Source organism: Saimiri boliviensis, chromosome 7 (genome assembly GCF_048565385.1).
Source record: "Saimiri boliviensis isolate mSaiBol1 chromosome 7, mSaiBol1.pri, whole genome shotgun sequence".
Lineage (NCBI taxonomy): Eukaryota > Metazoa > Chordata > Mammalia > Primates > Cebidae > Saimiri > Saimiri boliviensis.
Window position 1 is genome coordinate 120,929,543 of NC_133455.1, and position 22,335 is coordinate 120,951,877.

At 38.0% G+C, this 22,335-nt stretch overlaps 1 protein-coding gene across 14 annotated transcripts in view; it reads left to right on the forward strand.

Moving 5' to 3' along the window:
* The window catches only part of ERC1 (ELKS/RAB6-interacting/CAST family member 1), a 515,798-nt gene that overhangs the window by 218,327 nt on the left and 275,136 nt on the right, over positions 1-22,335 (forward strand). For 11 of the 14 annotated variants that reach the window (XM_074403327.1, XM_074403335.1, XM_010345058.3 and 8 more), the window contains one exon: positions 14,545-14,556. The exons of the other annotated variants lie outside the window; for them this stretch is intronic. In XM_074403327.1, coding sequence (XP_074259428.1) covers positions 14,545-14,556 — 12 coding nt within the window. The remainder of the gene's footprint in view (positions 1-14,544; positions 14,557-22,335) is intronic. 14 annotated transcript variants of the gene reach the window in all.

Below are 22,335 nucleotides of genomic sequence, written 5' to 3' on the forward strand. Positions count from 1 at the left end.
GGCTTTTGTTGCCAATGCTTTCGGTGTTTTAGTCATGAAGTTCTTGCCTATGCCTATGTCCTGAATGGTTTTGCCTAGGTCTTCTTCTAGAGTGTTTGTGGTGTTAGGTCTTATGTTTAAGTCTTTAATCCATCTGGAGTTGATTTTAGTGTAAGGGGTCAGGAAGGGGGTCCAGTTTCTGCTTTCTACACACAGCCAGTTTTCCCAACACCATTTATTAAACAGGGAATCCTTTTCCCATTGCTTGTTTTTGTCAGATTTGTCAAAGATCAGATGGTTGTAGATGTGTGCCGTTGCCTCCAAGGCCTCTGTTCTGTTCCATTGGTGGATATGTCTGTTTTGATTACTGTAGCCTTGCAGTATAGTTTGAAGTCAGGTAGTGTGATGCCTCCGGCTTTGTTCTTTTTTACTTAGGATTGTCTTGGGCTCTCTTTTGTTTCCATATGAAGTTTAAGGTGGCTTTTTCCAGTTCTTTGAAGAGGGTCATAGGTAGTTTGATGGGGATATCGTTGAATCTATAAATTACTTTGGGCAGTATGGCCATTTTCACAATATTCATTCTTCCTAACCATGAGCATGGAATGTTTTTCCATCTGTTTGTGTTCTCTCTTATTTACTTGAGCAGTGGTTTGTAGTTCTCCTTGAAGAGGTCCTTAACATCCTTTGTTAGTTGTATTCCTAGGTATTTTATTCTCTTTGTAGCAATTGTGAATGGGATTTTGCTCATGATTTGGCTCTCTTTTAGTCTGTTATTGGTGTATAGGAATGCTTGTGATTTCTGCACATTAATTTTTTATCTTGAGACTTTGCTGAAGTTGCTTATCAGTTTAAGGAGATTTTGGGCTGAGATGATAGGGTCTTCTAAATATACAATCATATCGTCTGCAAATACAGACAATTTGACTTCCTCCTTTCCTAACTGAATACCCTTTATTTCTTTTTCTTGCCTGATTGCTCTGGCTAGAACTTCCAATACTATATTGAATAGGAGTGGTGAGAGAGGGCATCCTTGTCTAGTGCCAGATTCCAAAGGGCATGCTTCCAGTTTTTGCCGATTCAGTATGATATTGGCTGTGGGTTTGTTGTAAATAGCTTTCATTATTTTGAGATATGTTCCATTGATACCTAGTTTATTGAGAGTTTTTAGCATAAAGGGCTGCTGAATTTTGTTGAAGGCCTTCTCTGCACCTATTGAGATAATCATGTGGTTTTTGTCTTTGGTTCTGTTTATGTGGTGAATTACGTTTATAGAATTGCGTATTTTGAACCAGCCTTGCATCCCCGGGATGAAGCCTACTTGATTGTGATGGATAAGCTTTTTGATGTGCTGTTCCAATTGGTTTGCCAGTATTTTATTGAAGATTTTTACATCTGTGTTCATCATGGATATTGGCCTGAAGTTTTCTTTTCTTGTTGAGTCTCTGCGGTTTTTGGTATCAGAATGATGTTGGTCTCATAAAATGATTTGGGAAGGATTCCCTCTTTCTGGATTGTTTGTAGTAATCTCTGATGGTGGTTTGTATTTCTGTGGAGTCTGTGGTGATATCCCTTTATCATTTTTTTATTGCATCTATTTGATTCTTCTCTCTTTTCTTCTTTATTAATCTGTCTAGTGGTTTATTTTGTTGATCTTTTCAAAAAACCAGCTCCTGGATTTATTGATTTTTTTGAAGTTTTTTTGGTGTCTCTGTCTCCTTCAGTTCTGCTGTGATCTTAGTTACTTTTAGTCTTATGTTAGCATTTGAGTTTATTGATCTTGTTCCTCTAGCTCTTTCAATTTTGATGATTGGATGTTGATTTTAGATCTTTCCTTCTTCTCATGTGGACATTTATTGCTATAAATTTCCCTCTAGACACTGCTTTAAATGTGTCCCAGAGATTCTGGTATGTTGTATATTTGTTATCATTGGTTTCAAAGAACATCTTCATTTCTGCCTTCATTTCATTATTTATCCAGGCAACATTGAAGAGCCAGGTGTTCAGTTTCCATGAAGTTGTGCAGTTCAGAGTTAGTTTCTTAATCCTCAGTTCTAATATGATTGCACCGTGGTCTGAAAAACTGTTGTTATGATTTCCATCCTTTTGCATTTGCTGAGAGGTGATTTCCTTCCAATTATGTGGTCAATTTTAGAGTAGGTGCAATGTGGTGCTGAGAAGAGTGTATATTCTGTGTAGTTGTAGTGGAGAATTCTATAGATGTCTATTAGGTTTGCTTGGTCTGGATCTGAATTTCAGTCCTGGATATCTTTGTTAATTTTCTGTCTCGTTTATCTGTCTAACATTGACAGTGGAGGGTTAAAGTCTTCCACTGTTACTGTGTGGGAGTCTAAGTCTCTTTGTTGGTCTTTGAGAACTTGCCTTATGTATCTGGGTGCTCCTGTATTGGGTGCCTATATATTTAGAATAGTTAGCTCTTCTTGTTGCATTGATCTTTTACCATTATGCCCTTCTCTGTCTCTTTTGATCTTTTTTGGTTTAAAGTCTATTTTATCAGAGACTAGGATGCAACTCCTGCTTTTTTTTGCTCTCCATTTGATTGGGAAATCATCTTCCATCCCTTTATTTTGAGCCTATGTGTGTTCTTGTATGTGAGATGGGTTTCCTGAATATAGCACACTGATGAGTTTTAACTTTTTATACAGTTTGCCAGTCTGTGTCTTTTGATTGGGGCTTTTAGCCCATTTACATTTAAGGTTAATGTTGTTATGTGTGAATTTGATCCTGTCATTTTGATGCTAGCTGGTATGTTTTGCCCGTTAGTTGACGCATTTTATTCAATGTGTTGATGGTTTTTACCTTTTGGTATATTTTTGGAGTGGCTGGTACTGGTTGTTCCTTTCTATGTTTAGTGCTTCTTTTGAGAGCTCTTTTTTGGGGGGGTGGGGGGAAGAAAGAAATAAAAAGAAAAAAGAAAGAGAGAGACAAAGAAAAAAATGAAAAAGAGGAAGAGGAAAAGAAAGAGGGAGAGAGAACGGGAGTCTTGCTTTATTGCCCAGTCTAGAATGCAGTTTAAAAATGGGTGTTAAAAACCTCTTTTATGCCAATAATTGTTCTTAACAAGGGAAACAGGAAGGAATAAGGGAGGAAGATAACAAACAAGCAGCCAACCAATATTTCATTTAAACCTGTGAAATGCTATGCAGTTACTGAAGAGTGATTTAGTTCCACTTATGTAGTCACTTTTAGAGTAGGTGTGATGTAGTACTGAGAAGAATGTATGTTTTGTGGATTTGGGGTGGAGAGTTCTGTAAATGTTTACTAAGTTTACTTGTTCTATGTCTGGAATTCAAATCATAGATGTCCCTGTTAATTTTCTATCTCGTTGATCTGTCGAATATTAACAATGTGGTGTCAAAGTCTGCCGCTATTATTGTGTGGGAGTTCAAGTCTCTTTATAAGTCATTAAGAACTTGTTTTATATATCTATGTGTTCCCATATTGGGTGCATATATATTTATGATCATTGACTCCTGTTGTTGCATTGATCCTTTTACCATTATGTAATGTCCTTCTTTGTTTCTTTTAGTCTTTGTTACTATTAAAGTCTATTTTGTCAGAGGCAAAATTTACAACTCCTGTTTTCTTTTCTTTTTTTTTTTTTTTTTTTTGCGCTTTTGGGAGCTCTCGTAAGGCAGCCCTGTTGGTGACAAAATCTCTCTGCAATTGCTTGTTCATAAAGGATTTTATTTCTCCTTTGCTTATGAAGCTAAGTTTGACTGGATATGAAATTCTAGGTTGAAAGTTCTTTTCTTTAAGGATGTTGAATATTGGCCCCCACTGTCTTCTGGCTTGTAGGGTTTCTGCGGAGAGATCCACTGTTAGTCTGATGATTTTCCCTTTGTGGGTAACCTGACCTTTCTCTCTGGCTGCCCTTAGCATTTTCTCCTTCATTTCAACCCTGGTGAATCTGACGATTACGTGACTTGGGGTTGCTCTTCTTGAGGAACATCTTTGTGGTATTCTCTGTATTTCCTGGATTTGAATGTTGGCCTGCCTTGCTAGGTTGGGGAAGTTCTCCTGGTTAATATCCTGAAGAGTGTTTTTCAGCTTGGATTCATTCTTTCCATCACATTCAGGGACACCTATCAAAGTGGATTAGGTCTTTTCACATAATCCCATATTTCTTGGAGGCTTTGTTCGTTTCTTTTCTCTCTTCTTTCTCTAATCTTGCCATCTCCTTTTATTTCATTGAGTTGCTTTTCAATCTCTGATATCCTTTCTTCTACTTGATTGATTCGGCTCTGAAACTTGTGTATGGTTCACGAAGTTCTCCTGCTGTGTTTTTAAATTCAATCAAGTCGTTTATGTTTTTCTCTAAGCTGTTTATTCTAGTTAGCATTTCTTCTAACTTTTTTTTTTCCAAGATCCTTAGTTTCTTTGTATTGGTTTAGAACATGTTCCTTTAGCTCAGAGAAGTTTGTTATTACCCAGTTTCTGAAGCCTGCTTCTGTCAGTTCATTAAGCTAATTCTCCGTCCAGTTTTGGTCCCTTACTGGTGAGGAGTTGTGATCCCTTGGAGGAGGAGAGGCATTCTGGTTTTTGGTGATTTCATCCTTTTTGTGCTGGTTTCTTCCCATCTTCGTGGATTTATCTACCTTTGGTCTTTGAAGTTGGTGACTTTCAGATGGTGTCTCTGAGTGTACATCCTTTCTGTTCATGTTGAAGCTATTTCTTTCTGTTTTTTAGTTTTCCTTCTAACAGTCAGGCCTCTCTGCTGCAGGGCTGCTGGAGATCCACTCCAGACCCTGCTTGACTGGGAATCACCCACAGGGGCTGCAGAACAGCAAGGATTGTTGCCTTTTCCTTCCTCTAGTGCTTCGTCCCAGAAGGCTACCTGCCAGATGTCAGCCAGAGCTGTCTTGTATGAGGTGACTCATAGGGATATATCGGGGTCAGGGAGTCACTTGAGGAGGTAGTCTGTCCCTTATCAGAGCTCAAGTGTTGTGCTGGTAGCTCTGTTGCTCCCTTCAGAGCTGCTGGACAGGGACATTTAATCCTCCTGCAGCAGAACTCACATGGCCCCTTTTCCCAGGGGCCCTTTTCCAGAGATGCCCTGCCCAGCAAGGAGGGAGTTTAGTCACAGTCTGCCTGCAGAGGCGGTATGGACCTGCCACAGGCTCTGCCCGGCTACTGTGTAAACTTACTTTTGTTTTTGTTTACACAGGTAAGGTTAGAATTGCCTTGGTAATGGCGGACTGCCTCGGTAATGTCAGAAGCTCTAACCGCCACCCAGGTTGACTGTCCTGGTTGAAGCTCAAACTGCTGTACTAGCTGTGAAAATCCCAAGCCAGTGGGTTTCAGTTTGCTGGTCTCTGTGGGCGTGGGGACCGCTCAGCCAGATAACCCGGCTCCCCGCCTTTAGCCTATTTTCTCTCAGGGGTATGGGTAGCTCTGAGTGCCAGCCAAAACAGCTGCTGAGATTTGTGCTGCAAATTTGCAGTGCTGGCTGAATTGGCTACCCAGATTTGCGCTGGAAACCTGCAGTGCCTGTCAGCCTGTAGGGAATCCCCTGGTCTGTGGGCTGGAAAGACTGTAGGAGATGTGCAGCATTCGAACCAGAGTGCCGGAATGGCTGGAAAAGTCCCCAGTGGCCTCCATTGAGTAGTGGGGAGGTCCTTTAGCCCGCTGCACTTCCTGGGTGAGGCAGCACACCACCCTGCCTCGGTTTGCCCTCCTTGGGCTATACCCACTATCCAACCAGTCCCATTGAGATGAACCTGGTACCTCTGTTGGAAATGCGGAGATCACTGCCTTCTGTTTTGCTCTTGGTAGGAACTGTGCTCTGGAGCTGTTCCTATTCAGCCATCTTGGCAGAAGTCCCCATTTTGGTTCTTTTAAAAGAAGGTGGTAATTTGAGGGTAATAGTTAAACCAGTCATAGATTGTTCTACTGTGCTATTCTTTTCAGATCAGCTCACGCAGGTGTCAATCCTACTTTTCCTTTGTTTTAGTCCTCTTTATTTTGCTTTGTCTCTGCTTTCACCTCATGCCCCACCCTAATGCCTGGAACAAATCTCACCCCTTCATCTTTTGAGAGGAATACATATAGCAGATGTTTGCCTCCAACTAGGCAACTACTTTAAAGTGGGATGTATTTTGAATTTAAGAAAGATATCCAAAAATTTTAATGCAATTTGTTATATTTTTTTCATTTTAGCTACCCTTTCTATATCATGACTTTTTGGATTGGGGGGTAGGTGTTGGAAAGGTTGTTTTATATAGGTTTTTTATTTTAGACAGAATCTCACCCCATTGCCCAGGATGGAGTGTAGTGGGGTGATCACAGTTCACTATAGCCCAGACTTCCCAGGCTCAAGCGATTCTCCCACCTCAGTGTTTTGAGTAGGTGGGACCACAGGCACACACCGCCATGCCCAGCTAATTGTTTAATTTTCTGTAGGGATAGTGGCTCACTATGCTTCCCAGGCTGGTCTTGAACTCCTGGGCTCAAGTGATCTCTTTGCCTCAGCCTCCCAAAGTGCTGGAATTACAGGCATGAGCCACCACACTTGGCGGGGGCGGGCACGGGGAGAGAAAAAGAGGTTTGGGGGTGGGGAGGGGGAGAGAGAGGTTTTTTTAAATTTTTGAGACAGAGTTTCTTTCTGTCACCCAGGCTGTTGTGCAGTAGTGTGACTTGGCTCACTGCAACCTTAGTAGAGATGGGGTTTCACCCATGTTGGCCAGGCCGGTCTCAAACTCCTGACCTCAAGTGTTCTGCCCACTTTGGCCTCCCAAAGTGCTGGGGTTACAAGCATTAGCCAGTAGCTAGCTTTTTGTTAGACAGATGTTTGAAGTTAAATGACTGGTCCTGTATTAGATAAGTAGGTAGCAGAATCATGCCTAACAATTCCAGTGTATGTCTCTTCTTCCTGAAATGAAATCCTTTTCAGTTGTCCAGTTTTCATTAATGACCTCACCTCCTAGAAGAGAAGCATATAGACAGTTGAATGATTCAGAGTCTGTTCACTTGAGGATCTTACTGAGGCCATAGTGTTTTCCCACATGCTGGATTGCCCTCTTACAGGACAGGTACTGTGGAACGGACATGTGGGTTGTTTTGATGCTCGGGGCCAGTTTTTCTACACATGTAATTTTTAGTGCTTCTGTCAATCTTGACTCAGTTAAAGGGATGCATCTGGCTCCGAGAGACTAAGACTTCATCGATACAGAAGCAATTGTCATTTCTTTTGTACATGATGCTAGTATTGGCATTTTCTGTAGCTTGTCTAATAGCTAGAAATTCCAGTGATGAAATTTTAGTTCCTTAAGGTCTGGTTGAGTTCTACTGGAAGGTATCATTCAACATACCACAGAAACTGGTCATTTCAGTTAACATGTGCCCAGAATGTAGTAGTATCAAAAAGAAAGGACTTCTTGAACTTTGGACTCTATTTATTTATTTAGTGATAGGGTCTCATATTTATTTATTTATTTATTTATTTATTTATTGATAGGGTCTCTTATTTATTTATTTATTTATTTATTTATTTATTTATTGAGTGAGTGAGTGAGTGAGTGAGTGATAGGGTCTCTGTCATCCAGGCTGCAGTGCAGTAGCATTATCATGGCTCACTGCAGACTTGACCTCCTGGGCTAAGGTGATCCTTTCCTCACCATCCTGGGTAGCTGAGACTGCAGGTGCATGGCACTATGCCCAGCTAATTTTTGTATTTTTTTTTTTTTTTTGTAGAGATGGGTTTTTGCCGTATAGCCTGGGCTAGTCTCGAACTCCTGGGCTCAAGCAGTCTACCTGCCTCAGCCTCCCAAAGTGCTAGGATTGCAGAGGTGAACCACTGCACCCAGCCCTGAACCTTGGACTGTTAAGTCTTGGGTCTTTCCATTTTTGAAGCCAATATTAAATGATAGTAGCTTGGGTGTTATTTCAGTAGAAGGTTAATAAGTAATTTTGGATCCTAAACAATTAATACTAATATCAGGTCCTCCAACTCTAGTAGTGAGATACAGAATACAGAGGGAAAGTCAGGATATTGTACTGGTACAATTATTCTGAGAAAGACAGAACTGGGATCAGTTTTGTTGGTCATACATACATAAAATTTCTAGGGCTAACCTTGTGAGTAGTTATGATGGAGGTAACTTTATTTTTCTACTTTGTGGTGGTTAATTTTATCTTCTTTGCTAACCGTCTTTTCTGTACATCATTGTATTAATTTGTTCTCATGTTGCTATAAAGACATACTTGAGAGTGTGTAATTTATAAAGAAAAGAGTTTTAATTGGCTCGTGTTTCTGTATGCTATATAGGCTTCTGCTTCTGTAGCAGCCTCAGGAAACTTATAATCATGGCAGAAGGTGAAGGGGAAGCAGGCAAATTTTGCATGGCTTGCAGGAGAGAGAGAACCAGCAAAGGGAGAGTGCTTTCAAACAACCAGATCCCATGAGAACTCTATCACAAGACAGCACTAGGGGGATGATGCAAAACCATTAGAAACCATCCCCATGATCCAGTCACTTCCCCCCCAAGCCCCACCTCCAACATTGGGGATCACAATTCAACATGAAATTTGGGTGGGGACACAGAGCCAAGCCATATCATGCATTTAGGACTATTAGCTCTTAGCTTTTACATCATGATTAAACTTTAATTTTGCGAAATACCAAAACAACCTAGTCTGTATTTATAGTATTGCTTTTAAGGGAGCTATATTTTAATTTATAAACAACTGGTTTTGTTTAAAAAATGTTATGACTGGGCATGGTGGCTCATGCCTGTAATTCCAGCACTTTGGGAGGCTGAGGTGGGCAGATCACCTGAGGTCAGGAGTTTGAGACTAGCCTGGCCAACATGGTGAAATCCCGTCTCTGCTAAAAAATAGATTAAAAAAAAAATTAGCTACTTGGGAGACTGAGGCACAAGAATCCCTTGAACCCAGGAGGCAGAGGTTACAGAGAGCCGAGACTGCACCATTGCAGTCCAGCCTGGGCAACAAGAATGAAACTCCATCTCAAAAGAAAAAAAAAAAAGGTTATGTAATCTGTTCATAGGATTTGGGTTAATCTAATTGATTTCTGTTTTTAATCAAGGGTGTTCTTAGTATGCTCAGAATTTAGACACGAGAGCCCCTGAATTAACTGTCTGAATTGTTAAAAGTGGTAACTTTTTTTTTTGAGATGGAGTTTTGTTCTTGTTGCCCAGGCTGGAGTGCAGTGGCTCAATCTCAGCTCATTGCAACCTCTACCCCCTGGATTCAAGCAATTCTCCTGCCTTAGCCTCCCAAGTAGCTGGGATTAAAGGCATGCGCCACCACACCTGGCTACTTTTATATTTTTAGTAGAGATGGGGTGTCTCCATGTTTGAACTCCCGACCTCAGGTGATCACCTGCCTTGGCTTCCTAAAGTACTGGAATTAAAGGTGTGAGCCACTGTGCCTGGCCAAAGCAGTAACTTTTAACTTTATTTTGGTAAGTGAGAGTATCATGTATTTCTCTGAACCAAAAATCAATTAGTTGAGTGAACTGAGTGTGAACACAAAGAATAGGGTCATTTTCCTATCATGACAGTAGTGATTTTTAATCTGGGAGTGTTATTTGCATGTGTGTATGTGTAAGAGAAAGAGAACTTTTCTGGTGGCATTTGGGAAAAGATCAGTGCATTTTGAGTTTTTAAATTTTCTTTTAAAGATATTTTAAGTAGTTCCTAAAATATTTTACAATGAAAATGGAGGTTTTTATTTTTCATAAATCTGCTAAAATGTGTTGGCAAACTTGAACTAGTTCATAGGATGATATTACCAATTTTTGGTTTGATAGCCTGAGAAGAATTTACTCTTTTCTTAGAAAATAGAAGTTGAATTTAGAAGATGAATGTTTTTTCTTAACCTGCTTTTCTCTCTCTCTCTCTTTTTTTTTTTTTTGACTAAAATTTTTGTTCCCTTTTTCTGTTTGTGGGAATCTGACCTGATTTGAGAAAACGTGACTGACCTTCTTTCAGTAGTAATCTTTCTTTCCATTACATGTGCTTTTCCAGTAGTAACTATACATTCTGCCCTGTGACTGTACATTATTAAGAGACCAATATATATATGTTAAAAAATAGAAGTAGCACTCTTTTCTCATTCTGCTATCTGATCATCTCACATTTCCTTTGCTTACCATCACCCATAATATTCAGACCTTTTAGAAATTAAAAAGATACTCAGTATTCTCCCATACCTTGATACTATATTGAAAATATTATTTTTATATTTCTTTTATATGTACATAATATGTTTACACATATACATGTTTATATATGCATACATATATATTTACACAGGCTTTTCCTTCTATAAAAGTATAAGTACATTTATATGCCTAAATATTTTTATACCATTTAATATAATTCAATTGAATTACTTTTAGATTTATAGATTAAACAGAAGTGTAGATAACTTTCCCTTTCCCCTTTTTGTCACAAGGAAATACAAATTCTGACCTTGTTTTTGTATTTTAACATCAGTGAAATTTGGATACACATACAAGTAATGGCATGGTGTAATCTAATTGATGTAACTTTTTTTTCTTTCTCAGTAATATAAATACTTTTTACCATGATGCATCTTCTATCATTGGTGAATTGATGTTAAGGATGCATTCAAAGAGAGTGAATAAAATTTTTTTGTTGAATGTGGGAGTAGAAGAAAATAGTATTTCAAAATTAATATTGTTTTGTCATATATTCCATTTTAAATATACATGTAGTAACCAAATGATTGTATTTACTATTATATATTGCAAATTAGATATTTGACTGATTTACCTGTATCCTGAGTTTGTTTATTTAGGTTGACCCAAAATGGTTTGTTTTGGACTATTTTATTGGAAAAATGGGCTTTATGATATTTTATGATAGTATCACATGATATTCAGGCATCTATTGCATGGTATAACCTGAAAATGTAAACCTAGGTATTTAGTCTTTATTCTTGTACATATTTTTCTCTAAATCTTGAATTAATAATCATTTGTTGTGTCTTCAAATATCTACGATACAGAAATTAAGCCATATGGAAGTTTGACATAAACTGCTGTATAATTCATGAGGAAAGTGTCTCTTTAGAGAAAAAATTCTTACTTTTAAAATTATGGATGTGCATCTTCAGTCCATGAAGTAAAGTGTCAGAGAATATGCTTTTAATGTGGTTACAGTAGAAGAGAGGTGACTGGGGCTGCTGATGGTGGCTCAGAGTAATTATATAATGTGTGTTCTTGCTTGAGGGAGAATGGTCTGTGTTTAAAAAATGAAAAAACTAAAAAGGAAAAGAAAGATGCCAGCATATTACAACTGAAGATGACAGGTTCTTTGTCTGATCCTGCTTGCTTCAGCTTGCTTTCTGGGGAAGCTGCTTGTTTCTTCTTTTCTCCTTGATCAATATCATTGATTTCCTTTAAAAAGAGAATTCATTATAAAGCTTTATGTAGTCAGTTCTGTTAGGTTATCTTCCCAAAGTTTCTTGTGGGCACCACACCATATAATTTGTTACTGTGGTCTTACAGAAATCTGTGTTTAATGGCTACTGTAATGTTTTACCTAAAAGTGTAAACATTAGGATTACATATAATTGGATGTGCAGATTTTTTTCTCCTAAAGTTATTTTCCAGGAGTTATAGTTTGGCCGGATGTGGTTGCTCATGCCTGTAATCCTAGCACTTTGGGAGGCCAACGTGGGTGAACTGCTTGAGCCCAGGAGTTCAAGACTAGCTTGGGCACATGGTGAAACCTCATCTCTACAAAAAATTCAAAAATTAGCCAGGTATGGTGGTACACGCTTAATGTCCCAGCTCTTTGGGAGGCTGAGGTGGGAGGATCACTTGAGTCTGGAAAGTAGTGTTTGCAGTGAGTTGAGATCATGCCACTGCACTCTAGCCTAGGTGACAGTTGAAACCCTGTCTTCCCCCCTCCCCCGAAAAAGAGTTATAATTTGATGCTCAAGTGAAATATGATTCATGAGTAATAAAATAGGTAAAAATTAAATTAATAATTAAAGTTGCTCTCTGGAAGGAATACATTCAGTTTTTTCCCATGAATTTACCCATGGGTTATATAAAAGCTTCCTTACAAAGGAGATTCAGTTAATGTCCTTGTTCATCTAAAATTATTTTGACTTTCTGTGTCATGACCAATAAAATAAAAAATATCATTGGGAGCAATCATTTAGATTGTTTTTTCTGCCTTTGAACATTGTCTACATTTTACATTGTGTTATAGATGCTAAATGTCCATGGAGTTTTATAGATTCCTAAGGAAGCATCATAAAACATATAAATTGTACCCAGATGAGATGTCAGCAGGCTACATTCTTATTCTTTTTGAGACGTAGTCTCACTCTTGTCACCCAGGCTGGAGTGCTGTGATACAATCTGCTCACTGCAACCTCCACCTCCCAGGTACAAGCAATTCTCCTGCCTTAGTCTCCTGAGTATCTGGGACAACAGGCGTGCACCACCATGCCTGGCTAATTTTTGTGTTTTTGGTAGAGACGGGGTTTCACAATGTTGGCTAGGCTGGCCTTGAATCCTTATGTCAGGTGATCTGTGCGCCTCGACCTCCCAAAATGCTGGAATTACAGGTGTGAGCCACAGTACCCGGCTGCTACATTCTTATTCTGGATCTGCCACTCACTCACTACGTGATTGAGAGCAAGTCATTTTGCTTCTATTTTTCATCTCTTCGTCTTATAACAAATCTTGTCCTTATCTTTTTTTATTCTCACAATAGCTTTTTAGAACCTTTGTTTTAAGTACTGAATTAACTTCTGCAAGAAATAACTAAGTTTTAGAAAACATAAAAGTATAAATGGAAATGGTGCTTGCATTCAAGAAATAAATATTTTGTTTCAGATTTTTAAAGTAAAATTTAGACAGTGAAGATAATCCAGATGGTACTGGTCATTAGAAGTCCTAAGTATTTGGAGGATTATACTAATATCAGTGAAACTGATTACATTTTAAAAAGCAAAAAATGGCTTTTTGTTGTAAAAGGCAATCATGAACTGTAAGGGGTACAGGCTATGTAGGAATATTAAGCATGGCTGCTTTGCATCTCCTACTGCTAAACAGCATTGGAAATGAATTGATGTAAACAGACGTGTGTATTCTTGTTCATTATTGCTTTTAGATTGTACTATTTGAGGATTTTGGAAGATTTGGAGTGAGAAATACTGGTTGTTATTAGGATAAAATTATATTTTAACATTTGAGAAAATTATTTCAAGTTATTCCAAGTAAATTAGAGTTCTATAGTCTATAGAAGCTGTGTTTTTCTGCTTTTGCTTTTGTTGATTAGCTTGGACCCTTTTAATGGAATGGGTTGGTTAAGGCATAGTCAGTTAAAACGTGGGTATCTATATAACTAAGTGTGGCGATTCCTCAAGGATCTAGAAACGGAAATTCCATTTGACCCAGCAATCCCATTACTGGGTATATACCCAAAGGATTAAAAATCATTCTGTTATAAAGACATGCACACGTGTATTCATTGCGGCACTAAACAATAGCAAAGACCTGGAACCAACCCAAATGCCCATGAAGGGTAGACTGGATAAAGAAAATGTGGCACATCTACACCATGGAATATGCAGCCAGAAAAAAGGGTGAATCTATGTCCTTTTCAGGGACATGGATGAATCTGGAAACCATCATTCTCAGCAAACTGACACAAGAACAGAAAACTCAACACTGCATGTTCTCACTCATAAGTCAGTGTTGAACAATGAGAACACATGGCCTCAGGGAGGAGAACATCACACACTGGGGTCTGTTGGGGGGCTGGGGAGATTGGGAAGGGATAACATTGGGAGAAATACCTGATATAGGTGATGGGGGGATGGAGACAGCAAACCACCATAGCATGTGTGTACCTATGCAACAGTCCTGCAAGATCTGTACATGTACCCCAGAACTTAAAGTACAATTTAAAAAAAAAAAAAAAAAGCAAAAATGATGACTGACAAGCTAAAGCGTATGATGCTACAGCAGAAAACTGCTCACAACCCATGCCAACAAGTGCTGGGAAGCTGCATCAGGCAATAGTCTTTCCTGCCACAGAAACCCATAAAATCCACTGAGCTGAAGCAGCCCTTTGCCTTGGTTATTAGTATATTTCCTTATTATAGGTGCTTTAAATAAATCTTCAGTAGTTTAAAAAAAAAAACTAAGTAGACTAAAATTGTGCAGTTACTTAATGCCAGTTCTGACTACTTAAATGAGAATCAGATGCCTGAACTTCTCTATTTTTCTTAGTGTTTAAGAAATTGTTTTTTTTTTTCCTGTCCCAGGAAATGGTAAATTTTAGACAATTTTTTTTTCTTTAGAAACTTTCATTAAAGTATGATGGTATAACCTAATAAGAAATTTGTTGAGAGTTGAAAATCTGAAATAACTGTTTTTTTAGTGACTGTGCAGAATTTGTGACTCCTTCTCTTCTCTAATCTTGCATTTTATATTTGCCTATGTCCATGAATAATATTATTTCTGAATATTGTCCTTACTAATTCTTTCTAACTTTCTCTTTCACATTTTCTTCCTGGATTTGCTGTTTCCTTCAGTCTCACCTCAAGGTCAGTATGCTTGTATGAAAACAAAGATTATGTGATTGAGCATTGTTTGCGATCATTACCTTTAATTCTTATCGGGAACTGAACTTATTCCAGGAGAGAGATGTCTAGAAATCTAGGTGTGGCTATAAAATGTCGGGAGTATTGGGTTTATCAGAAGAGTGGGTTCAGATTTTTGTCTTTGAAAAGTAGCGTGAATATCAGAGATCAAGAGCCAGATGGCCAGGTTTTTTGACTGAGAGAGAAGTGGAGATGAAAAGAGCAATCAAAGGAATGAGGAGCGAGGGGAATGCGGGGTGGGGGGGAAGTGGCGGAGGGGGGCGGTGAAATACTGTGTTAATTTAATTAAAAATTCAACAGAGACATTCTGGCTGTAAGTAGGGTAAAGCGTAGCAAGAATGATGGAGGGAAAGTCACAGCTGTCTGTAGTTTTATAGAAGAAACTGATTTATATACTGAGACTGACCTTCAGACACATATACTCCTACATCCTTTAAATTTTGGTTTCATTTTGTGATTCTGCTGGGTGGTAGAACTAGCGATAACAAAAACAACCACCATTACTGCTACTTATATGTGCCGGAGGCACTGTAGTAGAACATATTTTGTTTCAGTTCATCTCAGCAACTATGCAGGGAGATCTGTTATTTGCATTTTTAAGGTGAAAAAGCACAAGTGCACAGATCATTAAGTAACTTCTTTATTAGTAAGTAAATAGTAAGAGAGGCGGCACAAAACAATCAGAAATTTGCATTTAAAAAGTTCTTGGCCGGGTGCAGTGGCTCAAGCCTGTAATCCCAGCACTTTGGGAGGCCGAGGCAGGTGGATCACAAGGTCAAGAGATCAAGACCATCCTGGTCAATATGGTGAAACGCCGTCTCTACTAAAAATACAAAACATTAGATGGGCATGGTGGCGCGTGCCTGTAATCCCAGCTACCCAGGAGGCTGAGGCAGGAGAATTGCCTGAACCCAGGAGGCGGAGGTTGCGGTGAGCCGAGATCGCGCCATTGCACTCCAGCCTGGGTAACAAGAGTGAAACTCCATCTCAAAAAAAAAAAAAAAAAGTTCTTTATTTTGCATGAGTCATGGCAATACACAGTGTGAGGATTTCTGATAGGATTCAGAAATGAGCCTGTTAATATCAGATGTGTTTTACCTAGCAATTACCTAATAATAATAATGATAATATATACATTTTAATGTATTTGCTGTTTATAAAAGCACCTCTTTGACTCTCATAGCTAGCATGTGGGTTACACTGGGATGTGTTAAAGAGTTAGCCCCCCAAAAAAGAAAATAAATTGAAAAAAATTTATGCCCCCCCCATTTTGAGTAAGCTGTGTTCTTACAGTGTTTGTAATAAAAACAGCAAACAAATACTGCATTTAAAAAATGATTTTCCTATTTCTATTCTAAACATTTTCTTCACATATTGTAGTAAAACTGTATGGGTACCACTTAAGTAATTCCAATTACGGCAAAATCTGAAAGCAGTTGAGTTTTGGTAAAAAAAAAAAAAAAAAAAGTTTCTTGAAGTGTTTTGCCTTGTGTTTAGAGAACTAACTTAAGTTTCAAGCTGACTCAGATTTTAGTGGGAAATAAGTTTATTTCCCAAGGAATACAAAATAAAATAGCGATTGTTTTTTCAGTGGCAAAGGTCATCTTAGCTGCAGCATGCAAATGTTTAAAATCTCTCTTCATTCCGTATTATAATTTAGTGCAGTATTTTTTTTCTAGACAGAAACATTTTACCATTTTAATTATGATTTTGCCAAGTCCAGTTGAATAGGTCATCAAGAGAGTATAATTTATTGCTGCTTTGATACTGGATTGGGTGTTTGAGTGACTTTATTATATGACCTTGGGCAAGATACTTAGCCTTTCAGTGTTTATTTTAACCACTTCTTTTGTGTTAATAGTGATGCTTAGCTGTAGTATTTATTTATATTTTGGTGTCTTCACTAAGCATTTCCATTTTGGATAGGTTTATTTTTGTTCCTCTCTTCCTCCCTTGTCTTCTTCCCCTGCTCTCCTCTGTCTTCCTTTGCATTCAGTACAGAGTATTGAGATTTTTAGAGCATTACCGACTGAAGACTCACATTTTCTGTCTTCAGAAATATACATCTTTTTATTTCCTGTTAATGACATTAGCACCAGATAATGAATACAAAGAAATTATCCCATGTATAGATGAAATGTATGATTTGATTCAGAATTCTTCTTTTGGTTAATGGTCGTTCAGAGGTGAGAGCTATAAATGTCATCTCTTTATTCTTGTTAACATTTAGGTCTAAAATTGAGTTTAGTATTATTAGTGTCTGTGTTTCATATCGGTTACCATTGTAGACTTGTTTTCAAAACAAATGTTTGGAATATGTGTGATAGTTCCTACACTTCATTAACCCATTTATGCTGGAGATTGCACTTTTTTTGTGTGAAAATTCAGATCTTCGCGATGACATTGAGCAGCAGGGTATAAATAAGTCCCATAAGCTTAGCATTCCAATAATAGAACACTAGGCATAAATGTGTTAAGACCAGAATCTTAATGTTGTTAAAAGTTAAAATACTTTTATACCTTGCTCAAAAAAAATCCCATTGTTATAGTCTCTTTTATATAGTTTGATGAAAACATTTTACATTGATTTCTAAAATCTAACTCAACTAGTTCTTTCTCTGAACACTTTAGAAAAATTTTTTACATTATTGTCTATGAGTTTATTAAGAGAAAACACTAGTCTGATATCTGATAGGTTTATCAGAAAGAAAGAAAAAGAAAAGAAAAGGCACTAGTCACTAAAACCTCATAAGATACGTCACTGACAAAAATAGATGTAATTGTATTTTTGAAAGAGTTAGTTTCTTATTTTTTTAGCAAAGCTTTCCACACTTTATAGATCCTGGAAAATTTCTGATCCCGTAAGATCTATTTACAAGGAGTTTAACCCAAGAGAACGATTTGTTATTTGTATTTTTGGCTTCCGCTTTTGATTCCTTTAGTTTTCTTAAGCAGCTTTATTGTTCAAGAGTGTATTTTCTTATTTTCCTTTCAAATAATAGTGCCTAGTGTTTTTGTAATAGTCTACACAAGCAAGTGTAGCCATCTTCTCTGTTAAATAACATCTGCTGATGTAGTCATATACTCTTTTGAATAATTCATTGGTAGAAAAAAATACATGAATACAGACTTGTGCTGATTTTCCTAACTCTTTTACTGAAAATGATAGATTTATACTCTCATGCATTGATAAATGGTAAATGGTTTTCTAGATAGCAATTGTAGATCACCACAAATTCTGTAAACGAGCTGAAGATGGCAAATTCAAAAGAGAATAATTTTAAAATTAGCCAAAATTTGAGTTTTCATAGAGTTGCCAGATTTAGCAAATAAAAATATGGATGGCTAGTTAAATTTCGTATAAACCACAAATAATCTTCTAGTATGTCTTATAATAAATATTGGACCATACTTACTCTACTCCCCCGTCTCAATAAAACCACAATAACACGTCTAATTTTTTTCTTTCTTTCTTTCTTTTTTTTTTTTTTTGAGATGGAGTCTTGATCTTTCACCAGGCTGGACGGAGTGTAGTGGCACAATCTTGGCTCACTGCAACCTCTGTTTCCGGGGTTCAAGCAATTCCCCTGCCTCAGCCTCCTGTGTAGCTAGGACTACAGGTGTGCGCCACCAAGCCCAGCTGATTTTTCATATTTTAGTAGAGATGGTGTTTCACCATGGCCAGGATGGTCTTGATCTCTTTACCTCATTATCTGCCCACCTCAGCCTCCCAAAGTGCTGGGATTATAGGCGTGAGCCACTGTGCCTGGCCTAACATGTCTAATTTCTAATCAGAGTTTGACACTGTTAAAAATGCTGTCACATTCTTTATCTCACTTTAACTCATAACAACTATATGAATTGGATGACATTTTCCCATTTCATAAATCAGAAAATTGAGTTTAGAGAGATTAGAGGATTTACTTAGGGTCATAGCTACTAAGTGGCAGAATCTAGGGTACACAAATCTAGTTTGTCTGATTTCAAGTTAACCACACACTTTTCTTTCCTCTATATCAAACTTTTCCAACCCATGGCCCACAGCCCATTGGCTGCATGCAGCCCAGGTCAGCTTTGAATTTGGCCCAACACAAATGTGTAAACTTTCTTAAAATATGAGCTTTTTTTGCATTTTTTAAAGCTCATCAACTATTATTAGTGTTAGTGTATTTTATGTGTGGCCCACAACAATTCTTACTTTTCCAATGTGGCCCAGGGAAGGCAAAAGGTTAGACATCCCTGCTCTGTATCTTGTTCTGTTACGTCTTTGTGAAGTCTAGAGATGACATGTAGGTTATAATACCTTTTAATATTTATGGTTTTTAGATCTTTGGGGTATGGGGGTGGAGGGTTGGATTACTCATATTATTTGGTTTGCACGGTATCCAGAGAAGCAGAATGTGTTGTCTTGTAGTGGAAACTGTAGGTAGCTCTGTCTTTTACTTGGTAACTGTTGGTAACTGGTGTTCCAGTTGTGTCTTCTTTTGTTTATTATATACTAAAGCTATCTTGTATAGGAAATTGATTCATTCTGAACAAAATAATGATATTGCAATTAAACTGGCTTTTTGTTTTGTTTTTTGAGATGGAGTCTTGCTCTGGTCACCCAGGCTGGAGTGCAGTGGCACCATCTTGGCTCACTGCAACCTCTGCCTCCCAGGTTCAAGCGATTCTCCTGCCTCAGCCTCCCGAGTAGCTGAGATTTGAGGCATGCACCACCACTCCTGTCTAATTTTTATGTTTTTAGTAGAAGTGGGGTTTCATCATGTTGGCCAGGCTGGTCTTGAACTCCTGACCTCATATGATCCACCTGCCTCGGCCTCCCAAAGTGCTGGGATTACAGGTGTAATAAACTTTTTAAAGCAGTCTCATGAGGGGCTTATTTTCAGGGGGGCTGTTGGTATGTATTGTTCCCTATGATTATCAATACATTTGGAATTCACACAGTTAAACAAACTTGTGGTTTCATGTAGCAGTGTTTTTTGTAACATGTTTTACTTTTTGCTTTAATTCTTAGGTGAGAATGGTTAGTCTGTCACCATTTACAGGTCATAGTATGAGATGTTCCTATACTAGTTTATTTGTGTTGTCTTATTTATTAGCATTTTCAGCCTTGCTCAAGAAATGTTCTGTAATACAACCTGTATTTTAGATATTGGATAATTTGATTATTTTATATAAGATCCTTTAGAACAGCGCTTCTCAAATTTAAATGTAATACAAATTGAATAGGAGCTTATTAAAATGCAGTTCTTATTTGATGGATTTGGTTGGGCCCTGAATTTTTCTGCATTTCTGAAAGATCCCAGTTGGTACTGATACTGTTGGTCTGTTGAGTATGTGTGGACTCAAAAGACTTTAGTGAGTTAATGTTTTTGGAATAGATATTCCTCCTTTAAAAAAAAAATCACAAATATTTAACAAATTCTTATTGATTTATTTATACCAATTTACATTTGAACTTGTTATAAAAATTGATCCTTCCTTGGTTTTAGGATATCAAGGTGACCCTTTGTCTCTGTTAAAGGACGTCTGAGGTTTTCTGTTGGTATGGATACAAGAGGCAAGTTAAAATTTCAGGATGTTAGAGCAAAAGCACTGTTTTCATTGGCACCTGTTGCCTTGCTACTTAAATGCATGTTGAACAGTGTAACAAAGTGACAAGAAATTTAGGGTGAGGCAACTGGAGAAGAAAGGCACAAACTTCGGAACTACTGAATTGGCTTCTTGGGTATGGCTTAAGCTTTCACAGAAACCTTCCTTCCAGCCTCCAGTTTCTGTTATCCACGTATGTGGGTTTAAGGTCCCAGAATTTGAGATTGTACTTTGGGAGAAACAGATGAGGAAATCAGTGATCTCAACTGGCAGCTAGCAGATCTATAAGTGATTTGGTTTAATTGTGTATACATTGGGATTGCTCTCTATTTAAGACAGTCTTTTTAAGCTGAAGTATATATCCACTATTAGCATTTTCTTTGTTGGTGAAGTTGTATTCTTTTGTTTTAACCTTCCAGCTCTTGTCTGAGTTGTCAGATGTTTGACCATGATAGCAAAGATCGCAAAACTAGTTCTTTTTGCAAGCAGATCTCATCTTTAAGGTATAATGTAATGGGATTCAGAAACTTTACTTCTGTCATAGGCAGGAGGGAAATGTATGTTTAAATTTTTCTTCACTCCGTCCGTTTTTCTTCATTATTATGGTTATTTTTTTTTTTTCCTGATGCGTTTGGGATATTTGCTTTCAACGGCTACGAAAGACAGTTTGAAGATTCTTTAGCTAGCTGTTTGGCCTAGATATTACAAATTTCAATGTTGCTATAAGTTTCTGAATTCAAAAATCACTTAAGTATGTTATACACCTATTTTGAAAGTATTAGTGAAAAATAATCCCCTTCAAATATCTTTTAAATTGAAATTTTTTTTTTTTTTTTTTTAAGGTGGAGTTTTTCTCTTGTTGCCCAGGCTGGAGTATAATGGCACGATCTCGACTTACCACAACCTCCACCTCCTGGGCTCAAGTGATTCTCCTGTCTCAGCCTCCTGAGTAGCTGGGATTACAGGTGTGTGCCACCACACCCAGCTAATTTTGTATTTTTATAGTAGAAATGGAGTTTTTCCATGTTGGTTGGGCTCGAACTCCCGACTTCAGGTGATCTGCCCACCCCAGCCTCCCAAAGTGCTGGGATTACAGGTGGGCCACCATACCCGGCCATAATCAGAACTTTTATAGAATGTGTTGTGAGAGGAAAACTCACCACAGGCTATCTTTACCCTATTTAAAGGAGGTCAATTAATATAAACCACAGTAGCTTGCTTATTGTCATTATTAGTTTATTGATGCAACAGTAGAGTAAGTTGGTCTTTGTTGCATTACTGCAAAAGCTATCTGATGCTTCCTCCTGTCAACGTTCATTATGTTTCCCTTCAGCTTGTTCCAAATTTTGGGAAATCTGATTATATTATTTCTTAAATACTTTGATAAGCTACAAATTCCTTGCTTAACATATAATTATTTGGTTTTGCTTACTTTTAGCTTCCTTTTTCTCTCTCCTCCAACTTTAACTAAGCTATAGTCATTCTGAACCATGAGGTTTTCCCCAACATAACATATTCTCCTTTTCCTTAGGTTTCTGTTCATAGTGTTCTTTCTGCCTAGTTCTGGATCACCTGCCTAGTAACTTGGACTAATCCCTTAGGGAAAGTTCAGATACTGTTTTTCCAGGAATCTTTTCCTGATCTTCACCACCACTCCCACCTCCAGACTAGGTTAGGTCTCTTTCCTGTCCGCTTTAATAGCACTTATTATATACTGCATTTCCTTAGATGCCTGGGAGGTATTTGAGAACAAGAATAATTTTTATTCATGAAATTGTTGTGGGACTTTTCCTTAGTTCAGCTGAAGACAGGGGACCTTGTCACATGGCCACAAAAACTTAGGCATGTAGATAATTGGAAGGGTGAGAAGGGCAGGGTTTTACTGGGTGAAAAGGAAAAGTGGGAAACAGGGACTCTCCGCCATCCAGAGTCCTTGCTAGAATGCTTCCTGTCTTGCAGATTGAATCCCAGGTTACACTCATGAAAAGGAGGGGCTAAGCTCCTCCCTGCTGCACAAGGTGCAAATTTTTGTGGCTTCACCCCAGTGTGCACTCCTTCCAGTGTGCTGCTGGCTGGAGTTTCTCTGGGGACTCCTTCCTACCTGGATCTCTCAAAATTATATCCTCA